Below are 23,129 nucleotides of genomic sequence, written 5' to 3'. Positions count from 1 at the left end.
AGAAACTTATATATATTATATTAATACATGTTTCTTCAGAGGATGTTACAATTACATATTTTACACGGTCATATTACTCTTACCTTAAATCCATTTGGATAACTCCTTGAGATTTAACAGTACTAATTTTGTTTACGTATGAAAAAGCCGACATACATAACGTACATTCAGGCTAAATAGAAAAGTAGTGAAAAAAAACTGATCATGAGAGAGGGTACAGAAAAGACAGTGAAGATGAGCAATGAAATTCTTGTTTGTAACATTACTGCCGTAAATGATGAAATGGACCGTTCATTTTATTTTTCCTTCATTTACCTGTTCCCTAACTTGATATGAAAAACCCAACATATTTATATTTCGGCCCTTCTCTCCTGTCATCAATCTTCACACTATCGACTGCTATCCCGACATCGTAACTACATACTGTACGTGTTCTCTACATTAATGAGACGCATGCGCATTGGCGCGTGTAAATAACTGGATCCAGAATCGTATATGACGTCACAACAACCTCGGCACGAGATAGCATAGCGCTACTATCGCTCACATCTGTGTCTGTTTGTGAAGGGTTTTTTCACCATCTTGACATTTTTTCCTGTATTCTTCAATCAAGCCGGTTTGCGTCTTGTCTGCTGCATTTTAGCGATAAATTCGAGTAGCAGATCTGAAGTGTCTTGTAGAACGTGCCATAGTGTACAAGGCTAACACTGCCAATCTCGTAGAAAATGAGTTTAAGGACGCATGCAACCTGGGGGAAAGGGAATTATCTCCCCTGCACATTATATAATATAAACTATGAGTTATCTCCCCTATGTATTCAATTAAACATCTAAGATAGGAGTTATTTCCCCTGTGTATACAACTAAACTTTGGGTTATCTCCCCTTCATATACAACTAAATGCGTATAGATGGAAACGAATTAATTCTACAGTATTCATTATGACAAGTGAAACTGTAAAATAAGACAACACACTAATCAGGAGATTTTAGTTATAGAAAATAGCAATCTAATGATACAATGCAAACAACAGAAAAATAAAAAAGATACTAAAAACAGCAGACTACTATATGGAACAAGAAAAGTAATAAAAAAATAAATCAAAAGGTACAGCAATGATGAAACGACAACAAAACAACAACAACTCTAATATTTTCATTCTCGAAACTCCAGTGTATATGTGTACATTGTTTATAAAATGGAGTATGTTGTATACTATAACCATGTCTGTTCCTTCCATATTTCATATTGAGTCGAATAAGCTTCATCGCTCTGTGTTCGTCTCAGAAAACTGCCAAAATTTATCATGATTACGATAATATTAAAATACAACACTACGGATAGAATTCAGCAATTTCTGTAGACTCTTTACATTTTATATCTCACAGCGATAGCGATTCTGAGGAATGGTTTCACACTGCCGTTTTTTCTGTATACAGCTATGATAATGTTATCAGTCTGATATCTAAAATAACATTCCAATCGAGAGAAATGTATGAAAAGTGAAATTTTACACTAGATATGGCGAGTTAGCAGGTCCTACAAACACAGATACCAAGCCTCAGTCAAGTGTTGAAGCCGTAAAGTCTTCCTTCTGATTGATTTAGATATTATGATAAAACCTGTCTTTTAACACACTTTTTAAAGAAATGTTTCAAAAAATAAGGTTAATAAAACGCGAAAATTATAAAGTAATTTCAAGTTTGGATCCAATCGTTGGCGGTTGCCACTAAATCGACTGTTTCAGTATGGAAATAGTGATGCAACTAGATTAGCCACAGACTCTTCTGTAACATGTACCGTACGTCTATTTCATATTTCCATTGGATTACTCTATGAAAGTGAACGAGTGTGTTGTGAGACAATAATAAAATTGTGTCAAGCGTTACATGAATTATCATATCAGATAAGGTACAGAAGAAAAATTAAGTTACATCAGTCACCGCAACAAAAATTTACCGCTGAAACAACATCACCTCGACAACAAATAAGAAACAGTTCAAATAAAGATAAGAACAACTGTCTATGAATTAGATTTAAAATTATGCATTTTATCCAAATTTTACAGATTGGACAAAAAAGATGTTCCATTTTGTGCAAATCACTTATTTTATAATTTAATGGAATATTTCTTTCCTACTCTGTAATGAACTAGTCAGAGTTATCGGTCCTTGCTATGAATATGAAAAGAACCAGACCTGTCGATGTTCCCCACGGGAGCAGGCAGCCACTTTGTAGTAGCCACAACAAATACAGTTAATTAAATGTCACTTCGTATGATGTGGTAAATCCGTCAGCCGCATACATGTACATTCGATACGTACTGGTCCGTTTCGACGTAGCCCGTATTTTGGATGTTCAATGTGTTAGCGCCACCCGTATCTCTACCGAGTATAAACAAATCGGTTAGGGAGTGTTTGTGACTAGTAATCTAATAACTTCCATACTGAACTTCAAATAAGATAAATGTGAGGTCGAAACATTATAGACAATTCCAGACAATCGATAAGAGCAGCCAGTTTCGAAAAATCTTTTGAGAATGTTTCAGTAATTATCATATAATATGGCTGTGTGGTGATATGTATACATATTTACGATTGCGTAGGACAATAACATAAGTGCGTGTGATTCCTGTGAAATAATCAGTTAATAAATTTGCTTGTAGTCACGTTTTGAAAAAAAAAAACATATTTTAACTTGTCTCAATGTATTTTACACTTATATAATAACGAAAATTGATTAACTACAGTTTAGTTAGTGTTTAAGTGGCGACTTAATTTCTACCTTCGATTCAGGATCGTAAGATGTATGTAAAGATGCGACTACAGATGATAGACATAGTGGTTACATCGTACGCGCATGCGTCGTTTAGTCGTCATAGTTGATTCTCTGAAACCAGACAGTGACAGTATTTCAAATAACCGTAAACAAACATTAGTGTCATGGTACCATCCATCAAAATTAACTAACATCCCTCATACAACATAAGCACAATGACATAATTGTGTGATAACGAAAACGAGGCTATCTAATTCCTATAACGAGGCTTTCTTAATTCATCGTATTCCGGCGGGGAGACACTCAAAAGTCTTCTAACGAGTTCGACTTATTCTTGAGACGAGGAAAATAGGGTTTCTCTGATTCTGGTAACGAGAACCACCTCTATAATTACGAAAATCTGGTTATCTGTAACGATCAGGCTCCTGGATCCCTCGTCAGTAGCTAGTCGTCTGACACGCGGCAGCGATGTGCAGGGAAAATGTTGTGGTGACAAATAGAGTTAGATCTGTGGCCTTGGCGTGGTGTCCGGAACCTAGTGCGATTTAGTCTGTTTCGAATTTAATATTATTTCTGCTGTAAAAACAACTTGGCAATGACTGGTAATTCGTTTATTAGGTTATGGTTATTTGTGTCAAAATTGTGGGTAGAATATGGGTCTTTAACGAGGGGGCAAGGTCGTTGTCACGCTTGGAAATCAGGAAAGTGTTAGCATTTGTGCCAAACGTTCCTCCTTCTACAGAAAATACTCCACGTCGCTGTAAACAAAAACAATTATCGTTATCCCGGTCCTGATTGCTTACAAGCTTTAACACATAAGTGATATTTAGAGGAATGGATTGACGGTAAATTACGGTACGGAGCGCGGTTTGAGTGGATGGTAATGAACGGATCAGATATCATTTTGTACGGATCACATGACAATATTTCATAGAAACTATCTTAAATAGTTCAATACATCATTAAATTTAATTTAATATATACCACATCCCTCTTCTCTGCTCGTTCTATGTAAGCATTAGTTGCATCCGACATACTAGATTAACCATTTGCCCAATGTACTGAATTAATTTCCTGAATCACAACACGCCCTAACCTGCACTAGAATACACCATGTGCATCTTTAAAACTGCAAACACGTGTTAACAAATGAGCACCTGTGATGTTACGGAGATCAGTACTTCCGGAAGTAGAATTATTTATTAACTCCTTGAGTTCCGGAAGTAGAATTATTCATTAAATATTTATACGGAAGTAAATATGTAGTATTAAAGGGAAGGAGGTGTTGTGAGAGAAAGGACACATGGGTTCATTCTGGTATAATCAGGTGATACTCTCAATTGATATTGTGTCATATAAAAATGCGTACCCATCCTTAGGACACTGAATCACGCGCACATGTTACAATGCACATGTATTTTCACTACATAACACGTCATTGTATTAAAGAAACCCATCCTCACTTACACATGTACGTGTACGCATGTGATTTAGCCGTTCTAATGGCTAAGTATGCAACATGCAGCCTGGCTATAATTTGGGCAGTAGCGTTACAACTAGTTCGTCACGTGACCCCACGTGCATTAGCGTGTTTGTAGTAAACGCACGTGCTTAACAGATACAGTGATTGTTTGTTATATTGCGTTTAGAGCAAACAAAACAAAATACGTCTGATCCCAAAGGGAATTATTCCTGGTGTTGAAACATCCTATAGGTTTGTCAGAGGTGAGAAGTCGTTCGCCTACAAACTGTAAACATGTAAATGTGTTCACGCATAATATCATTGGTTGAGTAGTCTGCAGTTATCCAACACTGACAAAAATGTAAATGGAAAACCTGGTTTGAGGAAAAGTGTTGTGCTCCACATATAATAACGTCCATGATACTGCACAGAATTCTCAATGGATGTTTTGTTCGATTGCTTTTATCATAATTTCAATGAAATGGAAAAAAAATAATACGTTGTGATATTTTTGACGATCTTCTCTTTTTTTCTTTCCATCGTTTTATTAAATACATTCGTATTTTAAACCGACTACAATAAAAGTTTCAAGATACATATATGCCAAATGAAGACAATGGAGAAGGCTTCCCACTTAACGTTTAGTGTCAACATAGCAACTGATTCTTATAGGATTTAAATACCAAGGCTAGTGAAAATGTGTAACCTAATACACCCTAAAAACACTTTTGAACTCTTCTAATTTTACGGTTGGCTCAGTTCATTATAAAATTTCAGGGGTGAGTGAGCAAACCATGAAACCGATGAGGTTCCAACTAAAAACACACTGAGTTTCTTTCTTGCAATGAACTCCAAGATTCGAATCCTTTCCCTTTCGTGAACGTGAATTGATATTTACAGATGTTTCCTACGCATATTGACATCGTTAACGCATGCGGTGTGATGAAATGTATAGTGTATACAATCCCACTTCAAAGCAGACTCGGCGAAGGCTCCTTTCTCCATTAGACTGTTAGTACATTTCCTAAAAACATTAGAGTGAAGTCACTGAATAACTGATGCAAACACTGTGCATTGTAGATCAACCTGCTAATTAGTAATAATTGCCGTTGCACGAGAATAACAAAAAGCCATCTTGTGTTTATTTTTGGTCAGTTATTCTTTATGTGTATATTTTTGGTCCTCTGTTCGCTGTTCATGACTTCAATGTTGACAAACGTTTTATTCAACTGCAGTCAAGAAGTCTCTAGTATGACGCTTTAGTCACAGAGAATTGTATAAGCTTCCCCTGAAGGAGACATTCGTCTGCTGTCTAAAAGGCTTCATTCTCTTTATATGATGATACGCAGTCATCTTATATAGATGGTTCAATGGAATGGTGCAACTCGTCGGGAATACACTTGGCTAGCTGTCTTGTCGTCCATTCTTTGATGCATTGTTCTTCTGTTGAATCAAACGTCTGTCTCGTGCGCACGTGGTCAGAAGACAGAATGTTAGGCCGGACTGTTTTAATTACTACCTGTCTGCCCCATGCTCTCTAGTGATCGTTCTCTCCTCGTCTGGGATGTACTTTGTCAGCTACCAACGAGTTGTCAAGGTCATAATGATTGAAACTGACCTGTTCGTAATTTTGTTCCATTGGAAATCGAAAGCTCTGTCTAAGATTTGACCAGTGGGGGGAATTATCTAAACCATTGGGTATTATCTCATTGGATATCGGGAAAACCTCTTGTCCGAGTATCCGATATACAGCGCGTATTTGAACCAACTGCTTTTTGGTGTCCTGTGTGTATTATTCTGCTCTATTTCAGTAGTTTTAAGACAGAGCTGTCACTATACGGTTTTGAATCATAATGTTTTATCTGGACACAATTAAAAGTGTCGTGAAAACTGATGTTGAAATTTGACTTCAACATCGTTTCCAAGTCACTACTGGCCTTCATTATATTGTACGTTTCATTTCTACACGCTTTGCAATTTTATGCATTACACTTAAAGGGCCACTACCTTTCCGGAGCAAAATTTAAAGGTTTCTTAAAAACATTAATAGCAAAAGAAAACATATATCGATGGCTTAAGATGAGGTTACAACACCAAACATATGCAAGATTTCCTGTCTAATGTACGATAAAAGTGGAGATGCATTTCGCTGTTTTGCCGTCTGGCGCAGTGATAGTCAACTACCGCGCGGCATTTAGGACGACGGCGGGAAACATAAAACGACCCGCGTTATGAAAATTAACATTTTATTTATTCTAATTAAACAGTTCTGAAGGTGATGATAAGTGTGCTAGTAAACGTATAGTTAATAACTTCTGCGACTCTACAAAATTATTGATCTCGTTTTACATTCCTATTTTAAAAATTAAAAGCCGTTTCGGAAAGGTAGTGGCCCTTTAAAGTTATGTCCGGTCAATTTCCTGTACGTTAAATGAATTCAGCTGGCTGTACGATATGAGTAAATCGTTTCAAGCTACATTGTACAGTACAATTTAATGAATTTCATGATGTTGTTATGTTGATTACTAAGGTTAAACGAGTCTAAAGAGCTACAAATCAAAAATAACTGGACATTCTATATTAAATTTAATTGTTACACGCAAAGTAAATTTTGTTCCATCTTCAAGCTAATAATTCTTCATTCCAGTGCGCATTTTTCTCTCGTTTTAATTTTAAATTCGTTCTAGTTATTCCGGTATGGTAATTATACAGTACAGTCTATCCCGTATTTTACACTATCTAAAATAGATGACTGACCGGTCTCGCCGAAGGTCAAACTTTAATTCAACGTAAATTTTTCATCTCGACGGGACAGGAATTGGTGTCTGGATCCACGTGACACATCTGGTACAACATCGGTCAAACCAATCAACTAGTGCTTATTTTATCTCCCTTCTCGTCTGTGTTAATTAAAAATTAAATTGAGAATCAGACTCGAGTCTGCACGCGGCGACGATGACGTCATTCCAGGATGTGCGAGAAACATGCTCGAGTCGCCAGTGAAAGTACAAGTGTCACGTTTAAATGTATTTCTCTCTTGTTTACGGGAGCAATTAAGAGGAATTTAATTGACATTCTCATTTCTTTAATTAATGGCTACCAGAAAGCAACAGCCTAAAGGAGCCACAGCCGTTAATCTAATTTGGAGGGTTTTTTTTATTCACAACTTAACGTGAGAGTTCGTTTCATTAATTGGTTCATTAATTTCTATTATTACAAATGCCTACATTGTACTGTAGTTGACTTTAACAAAATATTATACCACAATGAGCATCCGATTAAATAGGAATCGCTACCTCTTGACCTCCTCCACTTTGACCTGTGAACTGTGACTTGAGTCACTTGAACTCTTGTATTACATGCATGGTTAACGCTGTGCATGCAGTAAGGAGTAGTACATGCCAATATTCTTAAATGTTTGTTATATTTTTCCAAACTTAAGGATGCTCCACCGCCAAGGAATGGTATTTTTATCTATTAAAACCAGAAGCAAATGAATGATCAATTTTACAAAAGTTATTTACTTTTCACCATTACCATCATTGAAAAGTTTGAGCTATTCATTTTACTTAGAGATAAAAATATTAAAAATGATTAATTGCGTCCCAAAACAATTTCATGGCACTATGCCCTATGTGGAATTAAATACTGATTGCGCAGGCGTCCAATCCTAAAAAGATTATTTTATATGCAGTTTTTGTGTTAGTTAGACACATATAAAAACGATTGTAATTGGTTATTGTTCAAATGATGGGTAGCGTTCATGCTCTGTCGCCGGTGGAACAAATTTTAAGATTATAAATCAATCTTCTCTTAGTTTATACGTGCATCGGGAAGAAGGTGTCGTCACACACATATTTTAACAAAAAAAATATCTTCGAGTTAAATATCGGGCACCTGAATATTAAATAACACATTACATGTAATTCCGGGAGATGGAGCAAATGAGAAGTTAAAATTCTATTAAATTATTTCACCGAGAATTTCCTTAATATAACAATTTCCTGCTCAAATGGTTTCTGTAATATTTCAATATTTTTTTCTTTCTACCAAGACGGTTTGAAATATATAATCATTGAGCATTTCATTAATTTTCATAATTGATAACTATGGAATATGGCTTGCCGTAATTTTATCAAATAATGATACGGAAATGGCAATGTAATTCTTAGACTTGATATTTCCGTTTAATAAATGTTTGTTTAATTTCAGATTGATCATTATCACAAGGTGTTTAATTACAAAGTGTGGTTCTAAATGTAGAGAATGTGGGAAATTGGAGATTGGGAATTGGATTATGTTACAAAAATAATCAAGGAAATTGATTTTATGAGATAATTTAAAAGTGCATGTATCATTTCAGAAAGTTCTTGATAACCGTGGATAATAAATTTAATTTTCATTATAGATTAATTTGGAAATCATGTCAGATTCATATTAATTCAAACACAATTAATTGCATGATTAAATTAAAGAATCGGTCCCTTTGCTCTAATTAGATCTCACTAATGATTTAAATATTACAATCATCGGTTTGCATTTTTATGTATTAAATTATTCAGTTTTTAATGATGTTGATAATTGTATAATCTCAACAGTTTGTTTGATAGCACATTAGTCGGTTGGGAACATCTCTACCAGACGGTTGCTTGCGAATTTCATTATCATTTAAAAGTTTGTTTAAAAATGTCACAATATAGAAATGTTCAGGTGATTGTTCATGTATGTATTATTGTTTGTTTTAAAGCGTTTTTGTCATTCATATATTTGTTTGAATTCATTTCAAACAATATACTTGTTCCTTGATACTTTGATTATGATAGCGTCTTTAAGTTAAGTTATGTGTACCGTTATAAATCATACTGAAAAAAAATCAAGAAAACATTTTAGAACCGTTTCTATAGTTTAATTTCCCCATATGAGGTATGTACAACATGAACAACCCGATGGCACTAAATGGCCTTAGTCTAATTCAGTCTCTTCGCCCTTGGTGCTAAATAATGCAGGCTTGTTCCTCGCCAGTACATCACAGAGTAATATAAAACCCGATCAACCAGCATGATCCGGAACTACGATGCATTTTTCTAAGTAGTTTAGATTTCGATATTGGTAATCAAATATTACTAGAGGAAGCTGGGTCCAAATTGTCGATCGTACGGGTAGATGATGTAATTTAGTAACATTCCACTCCGACTGTTCTATTTCTGTAGTAAAAAGTATCTTTAAACTTTATTTGTAATTTTGAGCGTGCTCGATTTTTCTAAAACACAACACATGTGCTAGTCATAATGTTTCGTGTCACTGTAAATCGGCACTAAGTACAAAGTTTAACATCCAACTAGATTTGATATCAGTCCTAATGCATAGATATAGAGTCGATTGTTCAGTTGATCGGACTTCATGCCATTGGCGTGCGTCGCTCAAGTAAGGCCGGTTTTCAGAAGTATTTTTTGTTCAATTTTACTATTACGATCTCAAAATCGGTCCGGTATTCGGAATCGGGAGGGATCGGTTTTGTGAAGGATTAATTACTATAAATAAAGAGGAATTAATTCCGTACATCATATCCGTGGTCGGATTTAAGAGGGGATCGGTTTTGAGAAGGATCGGTTATGGGAAGTTACACTGTACAAACATGTACATTATGAATGACACAAATATATGTGGAGAAATAAACTGAAATCTGTGTGCATTCTGATCTGTCAGAGTTACTTCCCTTCGTTTCACTTTGTCAGGACAGAGAGAAACAACGAAGGGAAGTAACTCTGATAGATCAGAACTTTAGCGTTTTACGTGGTGCAGTCGACCATCGTATCTTGAACTGATTCTCACTGGGTTTTACAAAAATAATAATACAGTTAAAGGTTCAGTTTTGATAACAATGAAATCAAACAAAGGCCTGCACAATACATATGCATACTATATAAAGCAATGTTCACAAGCATCTACCTGTTTCCTGCGATTATCTGAAGTTGTGGATTTGCTTTAGTTGGTGTAACACTTTGCGGCCATTGCCTGCAAGTTACATTATGTATTTCTCGTGTTTTCCAGACGTTATTGGTGCAAGTACCTAAAATTCCCGAGAGATTTATTTCGTATTTATAACAAAACACTTAATTTGAACATTCATCAATTCTTCACGTTTGACAACTACGGTAAACAACCTCCACCAGACGGCGTAATTAACATGGAATTGACGTGACATTTCTCACAGAAAACCGACTGGGAACGAGACACTGCAGTGGAAGATGGAAGGGAAGGAGGATGGATGAAAGATAAAAACACGAACGATTAGTATCGATGTTCCCAACGCCGTCTAAAGACGTCCGTTACTTCTCGGTGTTTACCGTGAATGATGTACAATGTAACATGACGTATGAGCAGACGATCCCGAAGCAGTAAAATGTCTGTCTGGGAGAGGTATAGTACATAATATACAAGATGGCCAGACTTCTCAGGCACCAACATGCTGTCTGAGATTTCCGATGTTCTCAATGATGACGTAGATAGTCCAGCCAACATGCTGTAAAGCGTGTAAGTCCTTGTTTTATGTATAAAATGTTCGCTGGTTCTTTGTTATATTTGTTTCTGGTAATTTTCTTGTCGAGATGGATTCTCTAGGTAAAAAGATACATATTAACAGAAATTAAATTGTTAAGAAAAACATGCTATGTAAATTTATTGATTAATATTTTTTCCACACTGTTGAAATCACTTCTTTGTCCCATATTAATTGATATATAGTAATTATAGAAGTATACTTTATGAATTAATCAGCATCTCAGAAATATCGCGGGCGAGGTTCAGACTTGCTACACACACAAGTGAAGAAAGAACTACACGTGTAATACCGGACATCGTGACCGTTAACATTACTACGTGTACAGCAACCCCGTTAGGCTTCAATAACGCCAAATGTGTTATGCATCAATAAAGTACAATACATTATTCCTAAAAGCATCGGTCAGTGACTTACGTGGACAATAAAAGCCGCTCGTGTAAAAATCTATTCAAAAAGTGATGAAACCAGCGGATAACTTCTTTAAGCATGTAGCGTGTTCATGATCAATTTATTAGCTGTTACGTAACCGTATTAACTCAGTGTGTAAGATGTCGTTTAAGTCGGGTCGTAATCTATAAAGAAGGGTTATTAACGGGAATCCGATAGCTAAGATAGTATCAAATTCATCAGTGTAGATTTATAGAAGGAAATCTTAACGAATGTTGTTTTCCGTCACTGCTGAAGGATTACTAAGATCTATATCGATGCAGAATCCAAGATGGAAATCGATTTAGAGTTTAAATCTAGTCGATTGGGAAAAAACCGCAAACTCTTCGATCACGATTTGGTTGCTAATGGTAATATTTCAGGATAATTATACCGATGGGAGAGTAATGGTTATAAATGATGTTGTATGTTACAGCCCTGTAATTACAATTTAAAGATTTAACACGGATTTAGAAAAGGTTTCACAGTAAAAAAATACTTTTAATCTTAGTATCGCAATGATTTTCTGCTCTTCATTGGGAGAATTTAGCATTGTAAAATTGATACATATAGTTTCTTGATTTTTTTTTACCAACTGAAGATAATTAATCTTTACACTTTTCCCCCGTTCAAGGTACGATTCGTCGTTCTATTCCTAGCGCAAATCATAGTAAATATTTACATTTGCTTGTCACTTCTACTATATAAACTAACCAAGGCAAAGTGAAAAACATGACGGTATAACTGATACTCAAAACGTGACCATTGTGACGTCACTCATATTGACATGGTGACGTCAGTTGATCGCCGTCAAAATGGCTGTTTCGTCTTGTTGATGAAATCGTCGTTGATACGGTTTTCCTGGTCTAGCTTAAACAATGCTAATGCAGAGACCCTAAACATAAGCATTAAACTATCTTTCTGTGGCATCTATATAGACCATAGATGTCATAGGAAGATAGTTTAATGCTTAAATATTTTTTCTGTATTTTGTGTTGGCGAAAAAAATACTAGCTATATGTTTATTTGCTTCATCATTTCAACTTCTAGTGTGTCGGTCTAGACAGAAATACGAGGAATCACAAATACGCTCATCACCGGAAGTGTTCTGTAGTTTTATAATATATGAAACAGGTGTAACAATTTTGGAGAGGTCGATTCCGGAAACGCGTTTAACACTTGTGTTGCCGTCATCATTATCTATAAATATACATGTAGGTTTGCGGATGTTTATAAACGTGGAGGGGTTAAAACGAGAGGGAGGATATAATCAAAAAGATGAGAAATCGAAGCTATTAAATGGCTAGGCTGAAAGGTACATCCCTAATACCTTAATTACTCAACGGTTAGAAAAACATAGCGGATATATAAATCATATACATTTTGTATTTTTTGAGTGAAAATATTTGATTTAAGAAATAGAATTAGGGTATTGATATCGTTTATTTAGTCGATGCATTGGTGACTTTGCAAATTCTATACACCAGGTAATGAGATTTTAAGATCTTAACCAAATTGCAATATCTTTGATTCTTTTGGCTCGTTTCGAATTCAATGCTATGTATAAATGGAAAATCCTATTTCAAAGTATATATTGACTAGTTTCCTGTCATCCATAGTAAGTATTTTCAAGTCGTGTCTTGATTCCAAGTAAGCGATATTTTCTGCCATTACCTTATAATTGCAAAGTGCCATTACGCATGATAACACCTTGGGAGCATTGTGCTGGTCTGTTTGTATGCTTTCTAATACCATAATATAGCTAACTTGACCAATATATTACTTTACCTTAAATAATGAATAGCATTTACATCTACATGTATCTCATGAATATTTATGCCCGTTCATCATGCGCGTGATGCAGGTCAGTGAGTTTCACCATGGCACTATTGCGATTTTCAATCTCCAAAATCTTGGCATCTCCTGATTCATTTATCGCTGTCTTTCTTTGTATCTTTATCGATTTGAACTTGAAATTTGTAAATGTAATTTCCTAGATATACGTGGGTATTTTTTTATTTTGAAAAACTACACAAGATTTGTTTCTATTTAGAAGCATGTCCAGGACAAACAGCGCTCGTTCCTTATACCTTCTTTACAATGTATAATTGTAAGACGTATATGTACATGTATATACTATTCAGCACACACCTGTGAATCTATCTCTCCTCTCGTTTCTGTGTCTCAGCGGCGAAATCATGTAGACATTTATCACTGATATAGGTATTAAGTTTATTTATGGTTGTAAAACTAATGTTGATTTCTTATAAAATTACCAGAATCCTCGCACAGCATCTCGACTGATAGCTGAATGTACATCGTGGAATTAAAGACACCATGAATACCTGATATATCGGTGGATACGCTCTATATACATTGATGTGTTTTATTTATCAACATATTGGAGTTTTTACGGTATAACGTGTAAGAACCTGTCTGTATACATCGTGTTCGAATGTAAAGTGCTCTTCATTCATCGCAATTTATCTCTATACACTGTACATCTTAAATATATGGTTTTAACACATTACACGAACACATCTGTATCTATTTGTACTGTTCGAATAAAAAAAAGTTATCTCCCCTTTTTGCACAATGAAACGCTGTTCACTGTATATAATTCAGTGTTAATGACATCGTTATATGCTAAAACTTATTTGATCAAACATTTGTTTTTATTTTGGATGAGAAAACGCATTGATTTCTCAAAAACAATGTGACGTAAGATTGTTACTAGCTCGTAAAGGTAGATAACTCCATATGGCCACGAGACTCAATAATGAAACCATTGTAAATTATTTGGTTACATGCATTTCCTAATGTTCCATTTAAAATACTTTTATCAATATCGGTTTACATAAAGATTGCCAGAATTACTCTAAAATAAAAAATAAAAAATGGTATGGTACGATACATTCTTTATGACATTATATGTTGTTGTTTTTTGGTTGCTCGGAAAGCATAGGTACAATTGTGCATGCATGCATCCTTAAGACAAGTAAGAAACAATCTGGTATGAGATACATTGGGTTTTTTTTCGCTAGGAATATAGGAACAATCGTATGTAAGATATAAATAAAGCATCAGGAGTGTCGTTTCAGATAGTACTGATCGTAGTATCTTTACATTATACAACAAACATTCTCCGCTTAAACATGAGCCTCCTCGTTTGTTAGTGTCAGTGTATATTTAGTGTATATTGTAAACCCTCAATGGAAAATCTGATACAGAGAACAAATACTAGCACGTGCTGTGTTCTCGTGCATAAGCACTGCACGTGAGGCGACGACCATGCACATACTTTAGAATAGATAGTATTAATAGAAATAGCAGTGTTGGCATCTAGGTAAGGCCTTGCGATAAAAAGTAAAAACATTAACTTGGTTTGTTGGTGTTTCAAGCTTTCTGAAGCCTTTGTCGATTTGAACTTTTCTTTTTCGAATGTAGTCGTTGAGGAAACATCAGTATATTTCAATTTACATACAATTTATAAAATTATTTGCTGTCATTTACTGTGAAAAATGCATTCAAGAGATGATTCAGTCAAAATCTTAACCAACGGATTTTGGATTAGATTTTCCATGTGCTTTGATAATTTGAAAACATATTTTAAAATATGAATATTTCACAAAGTCTCTTGTTGAGATATGAAATAAAGGTAGTGTACTGTAGTCGACTTCCGGTATATTGATTATTTGTTGGAGTTTGCACACTTGCCCAAGTGAATGTGAATGATTTGCCATAGTCTTATTGAAACGAATGATACATATATTTGTGTACTTTAGTACTTTATAGTTATTCTCTATAAATCCTCCCATATATGATCCCAGATGTGCCCGTTGAAGTCAAATAGCAAAATTCATTGACGCCCAACGTCTTCGCTTCCATAACCGGAAATGAGATGTCCCGGGTTGAAAATCCTAGAAATCTGCATCTGTACAGTAATATATCACGTCTCTAACGTTTAATTGGTGTGCGATGTCACTGACGTCTGGTCCTTTAATAATATAGCCACTGGCTGGGAAAATGAATAAGTCAACTAAAATGTTATAGTTGTCATAAAAATGACGTTCTACGTCACTGACACGTAACCGACGTTAGTGCACATAAATAACGTGTATTGTATGTGTATCCCGGATGTCATGTGCAGTAAAAACCTATGTGAAATATGTGTTAGTGTTTGCATATATAAGTCAAAATGTGTTTTTAACACAAAGTGGTCTTATAAAGCAGGTTGTCGTTATACAGAGGTGGTCGTTATACAGAGGTGGTCGTTATAAAGAGGTGGTCGTTCAGACATATTTTACTATCTGTAATAGAAACACGGCGTTTTCTGTTGCTATTTCTTCAATTTGGTAGAAATATTTAAACATATATTATGATATACATATATGTGCTCTCACTTATAGGTATGTATATGACTCCGGCTTTGGGCGACTGTCCGGGAAATTTAATGTAATAAATGGTAATATGTTTTATCAGATACTGTTCTGAAATCAATATATTCGTCTGGCTTAAGGTGCTCCTGAGAGAGAAAGAATTTGTCGGTCGGAAATTATTTTCTGCCTATGAAACAAATGAGCACAGTTGAATAAAACAAACTCAGCAGATGCAATATTTGATAGGAAATTGGCGTTCTAGACACAAAACAAAATGGCTATTGTCTCCATATTGTTCAAGACAGCACCCTCTGTGTGCGAGACAAATGAATGTGATTGGATACGTTATGAATGTGCATGATAAAGTTCGTGTTATAGTTTTGCTCTAATTCTAAGAGTATTCCTGGATTTTTCGGGTTTTGTTTATTTTTTGTTTTTGTTTTTGTTTTTTTTACTTTTGGCAATGTCATATTAGAGGCGTGGATAGCCATAGAATATGAAGAAAAAACACCGCACTACAGCCATTACCGTATACGTAGCTATAATTAATAACTGAGTGCTGCAGGTTGGTTTTGAACTCGCAACCAGAGGTGTAGGGCTCGCTTGTTGTACCAGTTATATATTGGAAAACCTTTATACTAATAACATTAGGTCTGCTCAACGGTAACAATCAACCCCAATCATTTTTTGTGTGACTTGATTATAAATATATATATTTTTTTTATTTTTGTTCAAAATATATTATGCGTTTTAAGGCAAAGCAATAACATTGTTTATATGAATGTATTGTTTTTAATTAACATGTTGTAGCTTTTCTTACCCATCAAAAGTTCGACATTAACATATACCATTTTGTACAAATAAAAACCATTTGTTTCACACCTGCCGTTTTCGCTGACAAAGGGACCGAATGACAGTTCACGAGTAGATAATCACCGAAAACGCTCATCGTTACAGTAGATACACGTTTCATCTCACCCATTTTATACACAAGCCTGTGTAGATATCTGCAGATAGTACACACACAAATCCTCCGCCAATCCTAGAGTTGTGATAAGTAAATCGGGAGAACAATACTTAATTAGCACATCACAGGAGCCGACACCAAACAACCGTTCACTCACAATCGTCGGCAAGGGGTGCTAACGGTATTTTGGCCACATGGCGAAAAACGCACCTGGCATATCTATGTTTTCCTAGGCATTATCTACACATAGGGGAAAGTGAAAACAATCAAGAAGGATGAGGAGTTAAGAAAACAGAGTTCTCGTGTTAAAACAACAACTTACCCGTTGAAACCACTTGAGCTGTATAAAAATGACAGGACATTCTCGACGTAAGGTATTTCTGAGACAGAGTATGAGATTGACACCGTGTAGTAGTGAATTTGATTGCACACGAGTAACTCAAATACATAATTAATTTGACCGAGGAAAATGTCCGAATTAGTGCCACAATGTACTCTACGAACCGAGGGGTAAGTTATCATATATATATATAGAAGATTTCATTCATAATGTTTATTAAGTTTTCCAAAGTCTGGAACGTTTAGTTTGAAGCACAAAAATTTTGCTAAAATTACCATGGCCACTATGTTTCTTTACGAGTTGGATTATCTTCGTCAGCAACATTTGAAAAGTATGAGTTGGGAAAAGATTGTTGAAGTTCTGCTAAGGTATGTCATAATACACTAATGTTCACGTTGAACTGATAATTATCGGTATATACAATGTAAATGTATGTGTCACTTCTGTAGGCAGTCATCGAACATTTTAATCCTATTTTATTTAATGACATTTGTTATATGGACAACATGGCACCACTTTTCTGTTTTATTTCACTTGTTTTGTAAATACTGTAGGTTTGTTTTCACAACCAAAAATCTTTACAAAATGTGAACATATACCATACAAATGAAGATATGAAAATAAAAAAAAATAAGATGTTAGTACAGTAAATTGACAACTTTTATAAATTAAAGCTATATGGATACATGCTTGATAATATTGATATTAAAACTGTTCACTCGGTTATCATTGCCTTTTATTGGGTTAATAAATCGAGGTATTAACAAATTAAACTGCTAAGTTAACAGTGCTACGATAATCAGTGCTTCTTTTGGAGATGTAGACTAGATGTGTATACGTACATATAACATGTACTGTACTTTAGTACGGATGTTTTGGCTCGCCTGCTGTTATCGTAGCAAACCTATAGTGTCAGCAGAGAGCAGAACGGTACATCGAAATCTCAGAGCTGTAAAATGTAAATGTCTGGACCGGAAGTACATTAAGGTGTTCGCACAGTAACAGGTTTATATGACTGTAATGGGTTAACCATTTGTTGTTGGCTTTATAGATGAAAGAGGAAGTGCTGATTGAATACACATATCTGGATCAATATTGTCTTTTACATATACATAAATATTATGGATTGGCTCTAGGTTTGTAGCAAAGAACTAGGATATTATTTTTAAAATAAACGTTCTTAAATATATTTTGACTTAATTAAAATATAACGCAAAAAAAAACAATTTACTGAGAATATTGTTATACTTTCTGTAACTTCAAAACATTAAAAGGTGCTACATGTATGTCTACTACACACAATCTCAAGGAATAGAAAGAATATGAGAAATTCTTTTTCATAAAATTATTACGCTGTAGTACGATGTACGTGAATCAGCCAATCGGATGCGACGTTATGGAGCACAGCCTGTCGGAAAGTAGATACAGATATCACAGATACAAATGTACAGAGAAGCTATAGGGAACTAGTCTACACTTTCAATGGCGGACTAACACTCATTAATCTCGGAGGCAAAGAAGAAAAAAAAAAGAAAAAGAAAAGTAATTTACTATTTTGTCTCTCTCCGTGCAAGGATATATATCAATGATACTATATAAAATATATATATATCGCCATTATGTTTAAATAAGAGAACTTTCTTCACATTACGAAGTCTGACAATTTAACCAGAATATATAACCAATGTCTGTTTTAAATAAGGCTTTATATCTCCGGTACACGCGACTTAAGATATATCATTATAGCTTGCCATTCGACAGACGGATGTTTCAAATCATTATCGGGAATATATGACCACGACAGAAGCGAAATTCAAATAAATATTGATTTAAGTATACAAGCCTTTAGGAATAAGCAGTAGATTTTTAGACATTATCTTTGATGTTTACTCTCCTGTGACATCGCACTGGTATTAAGTTTAACTAGTCAAACTACACGAACACCCGGAAGTCGCAGGGAGAATGTAACTTTGGAAACGATTGTTGTTTTAACATCACGATTTAAATGTATCAGACTTACTTTTCCTTGTCTTGTTTACAAATGGTTGACAGTGGATGGAGCCGATATTGCATTTGTAACCTCAAAGAGAGAGACATTTTTTCTAGAGATTTTCTTTTTAAACTAAATACAATGCAATAATAATGCGCTAAATCGTTACATATTGTCAATCCACACACAACTGTACGCCTTTCTTCTATCGTTATAGTATTCTATATTCCTAAGATCTCGATTTTAGAAGTATCGAGAGTTTGCAATAAGGGATGATTTTCTTCTTCACTTTAAAATTTGAGCTAAATCCAATGTAAATTAAGTAGGAATTTGATTAAATTATCTGCCTTGATATATCATGCTCTCCGCTAGATAGGCTGTGCTGGATCTTATACAATGTAGCCAACTGGAGCGACATTCTGAAAAAAACTCTGTCTGAAGATGACATCCGAATGTGTCACTATTGAGAGGGAAAATGATGAATATATCTATCTTAACGGCCGTCCAGTCTGTGTCCAGTCTGATAAAATCATTAGCTCCATCTGTAAATAATCAACGCAAAATCCTCGATTAATGTATACTAATTATAATATAAGTGAAAGAGGTATCGAAAGGAATGAGATGAAAAATTAAATAGATTTCTCCGTAGAAATAATAAATCATGCAATGCATGTTTTTTCAAGTTGAGAAATTACATAAATTTGTTCACTCTTATAAGTAAATTACAATAAATAAATATATTTATATAAATGTTATCCCTTTTTGGCCCCATGTTTAATCGAATTTGTTGTATAGTAAAATTGATTACCCATGAAAGTTATTTCTCGTATTAACTGATTTTGTATTTCATAGGTCAGCTACTCAAGCGCCAAAAGTTTTACAGACGAATTTGATCTTAATAATGTAATCGCTGTTTTACTTTATTTTTAAACATTATGAAATCTAGAATTCGAGAACTGTTCTATATTGTAGAAGACTTTTGTATGCATCACACAAAAATACTCCGATAAATGTGATTACCGTTGATCTAAATGGAATCATACACTGCGCAATATTTCATACAGGAAATTGAATCTCGACCACTTAGAAGATGAAGAATATATTGCAGCGCTCGCATGACAGCGACGAAAAAATACTTTTAATCTACAGTAAAAGTTCCTAGAGGCCAGATTGGATAAGTAACCAACATCCGGGCGATTTGGATGTAAGGTTTCCAGACATTTAATATATTGCCAAGCATAACCTTGTGTTTCAATTCCTCACTCAGACGGTTCAGTTTCAGATAATTTGATTTGTAAAAGAATATATGATTTCCCAATACTCCTAAGAAATCAGTAAAGATATGAGGCACCGTTCTCATCCTTTATGTCAGACCATTTACTGAGAAGTCTGGTTCCCCCGGAGATTTCTGCTGTAATCTATCAATGTTTTTAGTGATCAAGATAATGACGATTTATCTAACATGTTTTAAAATGAATTTGACGTAACATGATATAACTTTGATATTTTTGTCGGTTAACGGAAGTTACTTCAACATAGAGTCATGTTACACGTAAATAAGATTTAAGCAAAACACAAATTAAAGATGAATTCATTAGGAAAATTAAATGTTAACTTTTAATTTTGCTTTCGAAACAAAATGGGACTTTGACACGGTACAAAAAGATAATTTATAACTTATTTTCCTTTCATTAATAAAAGAGAATACACAAGATAGTCATAACAATATCCAAAGGGATGTTTTCCGATAGGTCACATATTAAATGACAACGGATCATTTTGAGCTTGTAGCCAAAGTAAAATCAAGGCTAAAAGGTATTGAACTATAATTTACTCTACAGTACATTAATGCACATATTTAACTAATAAAAAACAAACAAAAAGTAAATTTAACAGAAACGCAAAAAAAGGCTCCAGGGTGAGTTGTATTGACTTCAATAACTCCGACCCACTGATAAAGTCAGGTGGGTTACTCCATAAACAACAACAAAAAATCTGTTTGTTGTAAATTATAGCACGTGTTGGAGGTAACACCGGAAGTGATGGAATCTTGACCCCCTTAATAAACATCATATTTCCTGTTAAAGTAAGGATGGTAAGAAATGGTTGTTTTTATTGTATAACGGTGTAATTGGCGGAACGCGACCAGACTTTTCTGTTCTACAGATGTATAACTACGTCACTTCCGGTGTCTGGGATGTAAAATCATAAACTGAATGTAAAACAAAACTAACATTGTTTTGTAAGCCACTGTTTCGATATTTTAATTGGGTTTTTTGCCTGTTACATGTATTATTTTCTCTTTCGGTCATTGACTATAAAGGAGTGTATATAACAAGCTGGTTAAGAAGAATATATCTCCATATAACATGCTACCTAGTTATACCTGAAATCGAAAAAAAAAAACATTCAAAGAAAAAAAAATGTTTTTCTTTAATTTTACTTGCCGATACGCATTTATTTGTATGAAGGTGCCTCTACTAAATACTTACACGATTCAAAATATGGCTAAGATACAATAAAATACCAAAACAATACTGATTTTATCACATTAATTTTCCCTTTTTTTAAATTAATGAACACTTCCACCTGTTAGTCCTTACAGAAGCGCGAGCTGGAAACAGGCGCGTGCTTAGCGGAGGAGAAAGATTCGTAAAGTAACAGACGACTAGTTATCTGGGAGTAGAAATCTTTTCCATGTCTTTGATATTTCCGTCTTTATTTTGCTTTAAGTCTGTATAAGCTTGATCACCTCAACGATAAGCTGGAAAGTTGGAAAATTATTTCTTGGCTACAAAAGACATCATCTTTAGTCTTCAGGGCGTTTTGGTATATACGAAGCGCCAAACAAGCAATATGCACAACAAATTACAATTTATACATTAATATCAGTAATCTGATAAAACTGTAAAATGTCGAGACCTTGTGTTCCTCAGAAGTTTATTTTTGTAAAAATACAATCAGGGGCCCAATAAGGGGAAGTTATATTCGCTAAAACCATTATTTTAAACGGCAGTTAAATTATATATGCATGGATTTTGTTGTGCAATGATGATACATTTTAAAAAGATATGCAGTTACATGTAAATGTTATTTACAATACTCTGTCCCGTTTGTGACTATCAAAACGGGTTATTCTCAGCTTTACGCATGCGCTGTTCTAACAGGTGCGTCCATAAATATGTTCTGTTGTTTTGATTCTCGTTAAGTTATAAACAGTAGAGTTAGTTTTGACGCTGCCTCAGATTCTTAAACAACGTTATCATGGAATGCACAAGCTTACTGCGTTTTAGAAATTTTGGTGAACATTGTGTCGTTAGCAATACTCATATCATGCGTGGAGAGATATTATTGGCGAGAATGTAAAATCTGAAAATAATCAGACATGTTACTGGAGGGATATTATTGGATAAAAGAAACTGTACGAATATGGTAAGTAAATTATTTTGTAAATTGGCGTCGAAACTTCAATTTCTGGGGCTGTACATGTATGACGCGTAGTCATGGAATATCGGAACAAGGTCACCTTTCTCATCGAAATCACATTTTTTGATCATATGTTTTGCCGAAATTTACAAGAAGTTCAAAAATCATGTATAAAACGGAAAGACATTTTGTTTGCTATGGTGTGCCTTCACGCAAACATCGTACCAGCTCACTCTGAGAGTACAAATACACTGAATTGGTTTATCGTATTTCTAGTTTGGAATGAACAACATAGCAGACGCTAAAATTCCCAAAAGAAAAAAGTTATTCTTAAATTTGTGTGTAATGAATGTTTAAAATCATACCGTGTCTTCCTGATTGATATTGAATGTAGACTTTATGAGGTGGTGTGGGACACTGCCCTGTACTAGCAAATTGCTTTCTAGAACAGTTTGATGCCATAATTGCATTCTAACTAAAGGAGATGTATGTTTTATTTGTGAACACCGAAGTTTTACCTGACAGTCGTAATGTATTTTCAGATTGGTTTTCTACTAAGGGTACGTGATGACGTTATTTCTTATAGGACTTGGTTCTCTGATTGTGTGTAAAATTGTACCGTGGTTAAATGAAATCAGTTTTTTATTCCAGCTCGTCAGACAAAGTTTAATGGGATCCCTGTTTTAATGGTGCCGTACCATGGCTCCTGTATCACTGCCGGGGGAGCTGCCATATGCACGGTCTTATTGTCCCTTGACAAATCTACTCCATAGATTGGAAGAAAATAACTCTCTTTTTAT

General features: G+C 34.7%; 1 protein-coding gene across 3 annotated transcripts in view; it reads left to right on the top strand.

The window, feature by feature from the left end:
- LOC138308465 (clumping factor A-like) overlaps window positions 1-23,129 on the top strand; it is a 50,722-nt gene that overhangs the window by 22,833 nt on the left and 4,760 nt on the right. Inside the window, exon 1 of one of the 3 annotated variants that reach the window (XM_069249447.1) lies at window positions 16,710-17,083. The exons of the other annotated variants lie outside the window; for them this stretch is intronic. Within the exon in view, the coding sequence (XP_069105548.1) occupies window positions 17,043-17,083 (41 nt within the window). The 5' untranslated portion in view covers window positions 16,710-17,042. Of the gene's footprint in view, window positions 1-16,709; window positions 17,084-23,129 lie in introns of those variants that run through there. 3 annotated transcript variants of the gene reach the window in all.

This window comes from Argopecten irradians, chromosome 15 (assembly GCF_041381155.1).
Source record: "Argopecten irradians isolate NY chromosome 15, Ai_NY, whole genome shotgun sequence".
NCBI classification, from domain to species: Eukaryota; Metazoa; Mollusca; class Bivalvia; order Pectinida; family Pectinidae; genus Argopecten; species Argopecten irradians.
The sequence above is the reverse complement of the archived record's forward strand: the minus strand, read 5'-3'. Positions and strand labels throughout refer to the sequence as shown.